Here is an 11,769-nt window from a genome sequence, read left to right on the forward strand (position 1 = left end):
TATGCCGAGATGTTCACTTTTAGGCTTCGTGAAAAAATCAATGGCTTCCACTTTAACCCCCATAAGTTTGGCTAACTTTTTACGATAACCTGATTTCAACTTTAAGGTAAATACTTTATTTGGACATTGTAGTTCTATTTCAAGCAAAATTGAATACTCTTCAATAGTTGGCATTAAATCTTCCTGATTAAAAGTGAAGCATTTATAGGATGGATCACAAAATTATATAGTTGCTCTAACCCGCTGTTCATCAATCATTACCAAAATGAGGAATACAATCTGCCCGTACTTCTTACAAAAGCTTTATTTTCTTCTTTCACATAACTGACCCCAGATAGCAGCTAAGTCTTCTAAATCATTCCGTGTGAGATCCAAATGCACCTTCTCAAGCAACTTTGACACATAACTGGTAGGAAGGCAATCTCCCTTCTTTTGTTGGGCTTCTCTTGACCAAACATGTACTTTATTATATGACTCACATGGGACATTGATTGAGGATGAGCAAATATGTAATTCTATGGGACCCATGAAAACTTTTTAAGAGAAATATCTCTTAAAGTAAATATCTTGATGCAAAACTGTATGATATGATTAATGTAAAAAGAAAAAAGAAAATGAAACAAAATTGAGTTAGTGTAAGGATGCAAAATTGTTTTGTTTTATTTTGTATTACACAAATTTTATTCTTAGGTATTTTTTACAAAAAAGGTGGACTAGGCTCTACATAAGGCTAGTTTCCTAGGCTTATTATATGCTGGGTTTGGATTGACACGTGTCTAAAGGTTTTCAAATTATTCCTCATTGTTGTTCATATCGTAACGTCTAGATCGGGGGATCTATCGCTAGACATTGACTTTTAGGGAGTCGCCACCAATCTTTTTTTATCTAGGTGCGATTGGCCACCTAAAGAATCTGTCCTTTCAGGGAACACCTAAGTTTAAGGGTCCCTAAAAGAATAGGTTTAGGTCTGCTAACCAGAATAGGGTTCGGGAGTTCGGTTACGTGTGAGGAAGGTTATAGCACCCTCACAACGCCCATCAAAAGATGGTACCAGCTTAAATTTGTGTTATCCAAAAGCCTTAAAATTTTACCAAGTAATTAATTATTGGAAATTATTCTCAATTGACTCTAATACTTTTAGCAGAAAATTGAGAAAATTCCCTCACCTCAAGAGTATGCAAGAAAAACTACTGTTTCACTTGCAGAGGCTCCGTCGTCGGATTATTTAAAAGAAAAAAACAAAATCAAAATTAAGATAGAAAGGAAGGAAAGAATGATTTTTTTTTTGTAGGAAAAATTGATACTTTCAACTTTTCTCCAAAAATATTTTTTTGGAAATTTCGATTTTCAAGGAAAATTGATACTTTCAACTTTTCCTCAAAAACCCTTTTTTTGAAAATTTATTTCTAAGGAAAATTGATACTTTCAACTTTTCCCCAAAAATATTTTTTGGAAATTTATTTCTAAGGAAAATTGATACTTTCAACTTTTCCCTAAAAATATATTTTTTTAGAATTTTTTATTTTTATTTAAAGAAAATAAAATAATAAAAAATAAATAAAAAGAATATTACATAAACCTAATCTAATAAATAAAAAATAAAATAAACCAATAAACAAAGAAAAAAAAAATAACTTGGCTCGGCTCAAGGAAGAGAAAACGGCTCGGGGGGGAGCGGCTTGGTGGCTTGGCTCGGCTCGGCTCGGCTCGGAGGGGGGGCTGGCACGCGCGGGTCAGAAAGTGGGTCGACGCCCGGGTCGGGTCGGGTTCGGCAAAACGCGCGGATCCTCTGGGTTACTTAAGGCCAAAACGACGTCGTTTTGAGAGGGTATAAAAGGCAATCCCCTTCGTTTTTTCGACAGAACGCTCCTCCCTCTCTCTCTCTTCTTCCCTTTTCCTCTCCCTTCTCTCTAAAAACTGAAGAACACCGATGTCGGATTCTGGAAAATTTCGCCGGAATCTGGAAATTTCGTCGGAAATTGGCCGGAAGATCGCCGGTTTCTGGGATTCTTCGTCGAAAACTGGGCTGGTCGCCGGAAACTTCAATGTTCGCCAGAATTTTTGCCGAAAAATTCAAATTTCGCCGGAATTTTCGTCGGAAAATTCAAATTTCCCAAAAATTTCCAGAAAAATTTTTTCGCCAAAAATTTCTAAAAATTTTTTCTCACTCCCAGAACACTCCTAAACTTTTCCTAGCTTCCTATACGCCTCCTTTTCTCTGAAATCAGTAGCTTTGCTTACTGTTTTCTCTCTGTTTTTATTCTGTTCCAGGAGGTGCTTTATATAGGGATTGATCAGGAGTTTCTGATCAATCCCAATTCCCCTTTGGACGGGAATTCAATCTTTGAATCCAGTCTGGACTCTTCTGATTGAATTCCCACTCCCAGTGGGATTCTTCAACTTTCAATCCTAGCCCTCCAAAATAAAAATCAAAATAAAAAAAAAAACTAGATAATTAGAGAAGATAAATCAGCAGATATTATAGGATAAATAATAATAAAAAAATATATCAGATATATAATTAGATAAGTAAAAATACAAAAATGAATAAAATAAAAAAGATAAAATATATATATATACATAAATAATAAAATACACATAAATATTAACAAAAAAAAAATAAATAAATATATACATATATTAATACATAATAATAATAATAAATAATACAATACATAAAATACAAAAGAAGAAGAAAAGAGAAAAAAAAATACAAGATAAAATTGAATTGGGCTTACCCATTTGGGCCAGGCCCAATTGATCTGGGCCGGACCCAATTGGGTGTTTACAGTTCATGTTGGACTAGTAAGGCACATCGATCCTCACCCATTATAAGCTATGAACGAAAAAGTTTTAATTTGAGTGAAAGTATTTCGCTTGCCATTGCGGAGGTTATCACCTCACAAGGCATATGTACTTTACTTCTTCTTATAAAGGACGGAGCTCGGTTATAGAGCTCATATATGAGATGCATTGTGTCATTGTGTGTGCAAGTATATCTTAATTTATTGAGAGTGATATTTACAAAAAGATAAAGCACAAAAGGCATAGTAAAAGAAATATGTGTGAATTTTTTTTTATTTTTTTGTTTGTCGAAAGTGAAAAATAAAAATCTAAAAACCTGATTAGGACTATTTAAATCCAAAATTTGAGGATAACACCTAATTAATTTTGGCCTGGCTCTCGAAAACAAATGGCATCCCCAGTGGAGTCACTAAGCTGTCATAACGATTTTATGTCCGCCTAACGAATTTGAAAATGAAATAAAAATAACAGAGAATGGAGTTGCCACCAATCTTTTTTTGACTAGGTACAATTGGTCACCTGTTAAAATATATCATTTTAATGAAATCTTGAAATTAATTAAAATTTATTAAAAGGATAATTTTAGGGTCTGCGTAACAGTCTGGGTTTGAGAGTTGGTTACGCGTGGAGAAGGATTAGCACCCCCACAGCACTCGTTTAAAACGGTACCAATTAACTACGTGTTATCTTTTGATTTTGATAAAAAATAGTCTCATTTTCGGTATTTGAAAAATAACTTTCTTGATTTTTTTTATTTATTAGAAATTATTTTTTTATTTAATATTTATTGTTCAAATTTATTCGAGAAAAATAAATTTCGGTTTTTTTATTAAAATAATTCTTAAAATGTTTCAGTATGTTGGTAACATTAAAAGAACTCTTTCTCACCTAAAAATTTTTTAGGCATCGCTTCTCAAAATACTTTAAAATTTCATCTTTGGAGGCTCAAATTTATTTTTTCGTAAAAAAAAACTATGTCATGTATGCAATGCAAATGATAATATGTTAATGCACACATTTTATTTTTTATTTAGAAATTTTATTAATTTTTATTAATATTTTCATTTAAAATTTGGAAGAAAAGAAGAGTTTTTATTATATTGAAGATTTTCTATAAATATTTCAATACACTGATAATATTTAAGAAAAATCTTCTCACATAAGGATTTCTTAAAGTATCTCAACTCGGAATACTTTTAGAATCCCATCATTGGATAAAATTTCTTTTTTCCTTATTTTTTATTACTTATTCTTAATTTATTAATTATTTCTTGTTTTTGTTTTTTGTTTTTTTTTTTGTATTTTATATTTTTTTGGTATTTTGTATTTTGATAATTTTTTTGTGTTTTGTATTTTTTGTATTTTTTATATTCTGTATTTTTGTTTAATTTTTATTATTGTATTTAATAATATTATTATTATCTTATTTATTATTTAATAAAAAATAATAAATTTGATCAAATCCAAACAAATTTGATGCCTACACTCATGTTTATCCTGATTTGGTCGATAGTCTTCAAGCTTATTAAGGTATGAAACATTGCTCTAAACTTGGTAATTACTTAACGAGTTCATGCTAAAACGGTAAGGAGAAAATTGCAGTATTTGTTGGGAGGGTTTGTGACACTGAATGTTGATGCTGCAGCAAGGACGAATCCGAGTCAATTAGCAGCAGCAGGTGGTTTTATGCAAGGATGATCAAGGTCCATGGTTTTTTGGTTGGTTGGAAGCTTGGTTAGAAAATTTTACAGCCTTGAAGAGATAAAGATCCACTCTTTGAAGTGATACATGAATGTCAAGTTCTGGTGAAGTGTGATTGGAGCTGCTCACTCAAACATGTTTACAGAGAAGCAAACTTTTGTACTGATTTTTTACCTAATTTGATATAATTTGGTCTATATTAACAACTTCGATGTTATAAAAGCCAAAAGTAATGCAAATTAACTGAGTATTACAAAGCTAAAAGTATTTGTCGTGTAAAACGAGAAACCGTTCTTATGAAAAAAATAAATTACATGTTTAATTTGTGCAACTTACAAAAACATGAGATTTAGTGGGTCCATGCCTTTCCCATTCTGCCCCTTACATTTATTATTATTAAATGTAGCCATTGCTCACAGATTAAAGTTTTTGTTTTGTTTTTCTATTTATCTCTCATTTTTATTTTTCATTTTATATTAAAAATAAAAAGTAAATATAAAAAATATGAATCAACCAGAACCAAGAACTTTTATTTATCATTTTTAAATAGAAATTTATAATATTCAAATTTTGGTTAATGCTTCATCTTCATTGTACATTGAAATGGAGGCAAACTTTTTCCTCAATAATGCATTGTAGTTTTAGTAAAAAAAAAAAAAATTAATGCCCATGGTTCTTTAACAAAAAAATTTAAAAAAAAAAGAGAGAATTTGGGATTGGACGTTATCTTTTAAAAATGATAATATGAATCAAATTAAATTAAATTATATTTATATTTATAGATTTTTTTTTGTTTTCATTACCAATTTCAAACTACAATTCTAGAATAGATAATGCCAAAACTTTAATGTCAAACAACATGTAATTTATTAATAAGATTACATAATAAGAGTGATTTGTTTTAGGAAATTATGCATACAAATAAATCACAATTATATTCTTTTATGTAGTTCATCGTCTGTCTAACCAAACTTCATTGAAAAACAAACTAAGACAAGTTATACTACCATTTACTAATAAAATTTTTATTATTTGTCAAAAACTGAAAGGATAGATTGCAAATTGTATTAAAATAAAAACAAAATATGTCAATTGAAACAAGAGAACAAGTGAACAACCCATTTCTTAGAATAATAATAAGCCAAATGACTTCAAATATTTCCAATGTTTTTCCTGCTTTTTTGGCCCCATGAACCGGACTATTAAAATTTTATTTGGATAATCGTTGAGAAAGAAGGTTCAATCTCAAAAAACAATATAATGATGTGGTAAAAATTTTTTAGACTTAATAATTTCAAACATGACATAATGACACAATATGAAAATAACACAAATAAGAAATACGAAAATAATATAATTTAAAATTTTAATAAAAATCTTAAACAGGTTTAATAAAACAAAATATATATATTTTATTGTTTCGTATCAATATAAATTGTAACACGTAAATTTTATATAAAATATGATATGAATATATAAATTTTTAGTATTTTACATGATACGAATACATAAATTATCAAATTTAAAATTTTTTCTACAAATCATCCAAATGAATTATAATTCGAACCAAATGTTAACCATTTCTTCCATTAATAATTCCCCATTCTCAAACTACTCGTGTGTTTGATCCTCAAACCCATTAAAAGAAAGAGAAAAGAGAAAATTAAAAGAGTAAAAAGAAGAGATCATTCATGCTTCCGAGCTACATCATTCACATATTAAGAGAAAATGTTGAAGAAATGGAAAATCAAAAGCTGTCCATGCATTCATATATTTTATTTATTAAAGCTTATATATAAGCTTGCATCAATTTATTTAAACTTCAAACACCCTGAGGATTCACCTCAATCAATTTACAACAATGGTAAATGCCTTCGTCAATACTATATGGATGCCAGTTAGCCATTGTAAATGGAAGTGGAGAAGCTTTTCATGATTTTCTGTTTGACTCAAATGATAGTACTAAAATTAGTCATAGCTACACATGAAAAATCTAGGTACCAATTATAAAAAAAGTAAACTAGCTAGTAGCTAGATGTTCCAACGCTACCTTCTTTCTAATCATAGTTATTGAAGAATCTATGATTATCATGAGCGTTGAAGAAATTACATTAATTATAATTGTTTGCTTTTTGTTTCAATTCAGAAGGGGTTGACTATTTACTTGTATAACATTATCGATGTGGCTGCGGCAGCACCTTCTATTATTACCATTAATTTTGTTCTTTGGTATCAAAAGGAAAAAATTTTTAGGATATACAAATATCAAAAAATCTATTTCTTTCTTCTCCATCGACATCCTCTTATGTTTCATTTCAATGATTAGTACATAAAAGAAGAATTCGATTACATTATTACATCATTTTATTATTAAAATTATAAAATACTAATTAATAAATTATTTGTACATTCAATTGATATTGTTTTCGAATTTTATGAATGATTTCTCGTCATTATTATTTTTTAAAATATTTTTTATTTCAAAAAAGGAGCTATTATATCTATAATAATGAAAATTTTGATTTATCTATATAGAATTTGTCATAAATTTTCTTACTTTTTACACGATCCAGTCTCAAGAAAAGAAAGCAACAAGAATTGTAAATTATGTTTATCAACAAGAATGAATTGTACTTTGTTTATGATGAATTGTAAGCTAGGATGTTGAATCTTGCATTCAAGAAAGAACTTTCCAATTAAAATATAGAGACACATACGTATCCCTTTAACCCTTTTGAGACTTTAACAACGCAAATTTCAAACCCTTTTCTTCCTCTTGTAAAAGATGCTCCCCACTCTCATGTACATGAAATAGATATTCATTCCTTTTCTATCACCCTCTCTTTTACGTGGAAGGGGTATTTTCCCAAAAATTCTTTTAGACCAAACAGGGAGAAGCTTTAAACACATTTCACGTGTACATTACAAAATTCAAATTAACAGCCTTGAATTGCTTGTCTTAAGCTATTACCTCTTCAATTTTGTGGTCCAAACTCCAAACACGGTCTTTGATAATCTATCTTTTTTGGGGGGTAGTGTTTGAGATTCGAGTTCCCACTCCCAAGAGTGCCTCCTTTTGAACCATCCTCTGATATACTTTTTTTTGTCAAAAGAATCCAGAAGATCAGCCATGGCTTCCCTTGCAAATCCATGATAAGTGCTGAACCACCAAATATGAAATAAAATTGCTTCTTTGGGATCTACATTTGGCTCCACATTTCTCTTTCCAGCCATGCCACTGGTGAATTATATATTGCATATTTCATTGGCATCATGCATTTGCTTTGCAAACTAGCTAGCTGATATATCTCATCCCAGCTACAATTACATAATCTCAGCATCCAGCACACAAGCAAATTAGAACTCAATCAAGCTGGATATTCTCATAATATATTTCACATCTTGCAACTAAAGATTGCTTGTATTAGTATAATTCTCTATCAGTAACAAAACTTGAATATGATCAACAAAGTGAAAATTTCTATTGGGATTATGATACATAACCTGAATATGATCAAGATCTTCTCACTATTTAAGTTTGATCAGCAAGTTAATGTTCCATCTTTAGTAAGCTTTCTTTTAAATGTCTAGAATTATGCCTTTCCCCTATATATAGGGGAAAAGAAGAATAGAAAATTATCGTTAATCTTACATTATATGAACACACCTGACAAACTGGATTACAGAACGTGCGTAGCATTTGAGCCCACTTTCCTGAAGGACCAAGACTGTCAAACAGGTTTCACGAAAGCAAACTCGAATGGTGTTTGCAATGTAAAAGGCCGGGCTGACTCTGTTCGGAATTGGATTGAAGTGGGCTCAAAGAAGCTCAGAGGCTCTATTCGAACTAGAATCAGATTGAAATGGGCTCGCAATCATCTTATCACACTCTTTCTATGCCCCTACAACTTGAAGCACAAATGTATGAGCAGAAGGCATACATAAAAGAAACAAACCACATGAACCCAAACAAACCAATTGCCAGAGTCCACATTTTCTCTCTTCAATCGAAAAGATGGAGTTCTGTCTCCCTACCATTAGATTCTCGATCCCATTTGCCTCTCTCCCTCCCCGTCTCCGCCCACCCCCGCGGCCTCCGTTCCCATAGGAAATCTTAAAACCTTGGCCCGTCCTTTTTCTTTTTTAAATTCCTTATTTCATTTGTCTTTTTTATTTTTTATTTTTTTCGTTTTTTATCTGCTAGAAACTCGAAAGTAACACTTCATAATTGAAAAATAGAACTTTTTTCTTTTGCTTGGTAGGGGTTTTGTATTTTAATAACCCGTTCTGTGAAGCAACATCAGAAGAAACCTCCTCGTCCCGTTCCACTCGATATTTCGGGGCGGGCGGATGGCCACATGGGAAGAAGTTTCGGCGGTTGGGAAGAAAGTATACAATGAAAAGCTGCCCGCGGAAGAACCTAAAGAAGAGTCAGCTGCCAATGAGGAGTCGCAGATGTTTGAGTTTTTGGAGAAACTTGATGTAAAGGTTTACCTATTTCTTAGTCACTTTACACTGTTTAAAGATGCATCACAGTTTCAATTTATAATTAAATGTAAATTCATTTTGTTTCCAAACAGAAAATTCATTTTGTTTGATTGTATATATAATTAAATGTAGTGTTTTCAAGTTATCAAATTTGTTGTTAAAAAGGGTCCAAATCGAATAAGCAAGTTGTTGGGAAGAAATATTAATGAGTTTATCTATCAATTGACTGTGTAATCATTTGGAAGATGCATTTCTGGCATTATAATGGATTTTTAAAAAAAAGAACATCATAGGTTTCTTATCTGTTTATTTATGTTACTAACCGAGCAAGTAACTTTTTCTGGCCTTTAATGTTCCTTTCCGTTGTCAAGTTGGGTTGCAATGATGAGGTTTTGGAACCTTTGAAAGGCATTTGTTGAATGCTTGATGAAACTTTGACCATTGTGTCTATCCTGAGCGGTTACCTGAGCAACCTATTAACTTTGTATTTTGTTACTTTTTCGTCCTGTCCATCTTGTCTGATTAGTAATTAAATGTTTTGGTGATAAACTATGTGTTTCTCTTCCACTCTAAATTCTTGTTTTTATGTTAACTTAGCTTTTCTTCTTACTCCCCACCTTCCTTTCTGATAATAAGAGTCATTTTCTAATTTTGGTTGCACTAATTTACTTTCTTTGTTTTTGAGGTTTCATTGTATGTTTTGCTCCACTTCTTCAATTACCATTATAGTTGTTACTATGATGAGTATCAAAATTAGTGAAAGTATATCATAAATTCTTGATGAAGCATCGATAACTGTGTCGATCTGAGTGGTTACCTAAGCAACATGATTTTATAGTACCCCTTCTCATCCAATGTTCTATGCGAAGTTAAATTGTCAGGTTTTTGTACTTTTAATCGTTTTTTTGTGCATGGCTTGTCTTTGTATCCATTCATTAAATTGGCAGGCTTTTTACTCTAAATCATTCCCCTTGCAAAAATTTCCAAACTCTCGAAATCTATCTTTCTCTTTGTTCCCCCTAACTTCTATGTTTTCCTTTTGCTTTGCAAGGCTTATTGCTTGGTATTAACTGAATTTATAGTGCCACTGCTCTTTCCTTATATGTTCTTTTGTGTTTTCACCTTAGGCCTTTGAAGCTATTTGACCTCTATCACATAGCTCCAGTACCTCTATCACATATATCCAGTTTAGATGCTTTCACCTTTCCATCAGCACTAGTTAATTTTGTCCCAAATCCTGGATAGCTAAGGTAATAGCCTCCCCTTTTTATTCTACACCTTTGTCTAGTTTTTGTTAATTATAGGTGTTAAATTACTTATTCAATGAATTTGCAAATGGGTTGTCCTATTAGTAGAATTTATGAAAATTTTATGAAACATTGACAATCATTTCTATCTGAGCAGTTACCTGAACAACACAATTTGTTGAAATTCGATTCTTCCCCTGAGCAAGATTTTATGTTTTTTTTTTTTTTGTTTTAATTCCTATTTATCGAAATTCTACTTATCTTTAGTTGCAAACATATTTCTGGATGATCAGTTGATCACTAAATTGTGTTGAAAGTCGCTGCAAATTCTTGGTGAGATGTCAACAACCATGTTGAAGTGGGTTGTTATCTGGGAAATATGATTTATTTATTGTTTCAGTCATCTTCTTTTGCCGTCTGTCTACCTTTTTTTTAATTTTTGTTGATCTATTTCCTCATGATTTTGTCCTCTTTTTGCATCAGAAGTTTTTTCCTTGATTCTTATCTGAGCAACTTATTCTGTAGAGTCAGTCTGTTGCTCGTCTCTCTCGATTGTGTAAGAAGAGAATGATTTGAAACTCAGTGTTGGTCACATACAATGGTCATTTGTACTTCAAGAGTTTTTTCGCCAAAGTACTTTTAGAGTTTAGTTTTATAGTTTGCTTCAATATTTAGAACTCTCTTGGTTTGTCATGGTTTGAGATTCTGATGACTTAAATACTAAAAACTTGCAGCTTGACGCTGAAGATGCATATTCAATTATACTATATGGAAGTGGTGCCTTGGTTGCTTTGTGGCTGGCTTCAGCTGTTGTCGGTTCTATTGATTCACTTTCATTGGTGCATTTTAAATGTGAACTCTGAGTTTCTTTGGACCATAAATGATATTTTTATATTCCTCTCGATTGAGTATTTTTATTGCAACATTCAGTTCCCTAAGTTGATGAAAGTTGTGGGTCTTGGCTACACAGTCTAGTTCAGCTCCCGTTATCTGTTATCCCTGCTTGAGTGATTGAGATTCCAAATAATCCCCTTGTGATATAAAGAGAAATATTAATTCTTTTTTACTTGCATTTGGCAGAAAAACTGGGAGGAGTTTGGCTACTAAAATTGAAGAGCTTAAGCAGCAGGTCCTTGGCTCAGACAATGAGCGACGTTGGATTGATTTGATTCAATGTGTTCCTTTTGTTACGTAAAAAGATGAAATGCAGAGTTGGATATTCTCTCTACTTGACATTTAGGCACCTAGTGTACAAACATGTGAATAACCATACCCAGTTAAAGCATCAAGATAAAGATTTATTGGTTTTGTTCTTCTATGCACCCTGCAAGTATGCATTTACTTGGTTCATTAGCAACTTGGTGAGATTGTGTGAAAGTAATTTTTCATTATATTTAAGGTAAATAAGCTTATTTGAATTGATCTGATGATTCAGTCAGTTCAATAATTTCGAACCAAACTTTTTAAAATCAAATTAATCGTGTTATATTATTTTATTTTCATTAATTTAGGAATTCAAAAATTAACT

At 31.4% G+C, this 11,769-nt stretch overlaps 1 protein-coding gene and 2 non-coding genes across 8 annotated transcripts; all 3 read left to right on the plus strand.

Annotated features, from left to right (window-relative positions):
- The first annotated feature begins 8,052 nt into the window (after positions 1–8,052).
- On the plus strand, positions 8,053–11,591 carry LOC111316141 (protein CURVATURE THYLAKOID 1D, chloroplastic-like). 6 transcript variants are annotated; one of them, XR_016333391.1, is made up of 4 exons: positions 8,850–8,988; positions 10,122–10,244; positions 10,976–11,093; positions 11,322–11,591. XR_016333391.1 is itself a non-coding variant. In XM_089753941.1 (2 exons), exons 1-2 carry the CDS (start codon positions 8,857–8,859, stop codon positions 11,102–11,104), a joined length of 261 nt encoding a protein of 86 aa, XP_089610067.1. In that variant the 5' UTR covers positions 8,053–8,856; the 3' UTR covers positions 11,105–11,315. The 6 variants fall into 6 exon arrangements, 2 of the variants coding, with proteins under 2 accessions (XP_089610067.1, XP_022773886.2); XR_016333389.1 differs by having other exon boundaries at positions 8,855–8,994; XR_016333390.1 differs by lacking the exon at positions 10,976–11,093 and having other exon boundaries at positions 8,855–8,994.
- LOC149511997 (small nucleolar RNA snoR128) lies at positions 9,371–9,466 on the plus strand. The gene has a single exon (XR_016333448.1). It is a non-coding gene; the product is annotated as a small nucleolar RNA snoR128 (small nucleolar RNA).
- Positions 9,727–9,819, plus strand: LOC149511998 (small nucleolar RNA snoR128). Its single transcript, XR_016333449.1, has one exon. It is a non-coding gene; the product is annotated as a small nucleolar RNA snoR128 (small nucleolar RNA).
- Positions 11,592–11,769: the final 178 nt, after the last annotated feature.

Source organism: Durio zibethinus, chromosome 24, assembly GCF_047325235.1.
Source record: "Durio zibethinus cultivar Kanyao isolate XHJ-2024 chromosome 24, ASM4732523v1, whole genome shotgun sequence".
Taxonomy (NCBI): domain Eukaryota; kingdom Viridiplantae; phylum Streptophyta; class Magnoliopsida; order Malvales; family Malvaceae; genus Durio; species Durio zibethinus.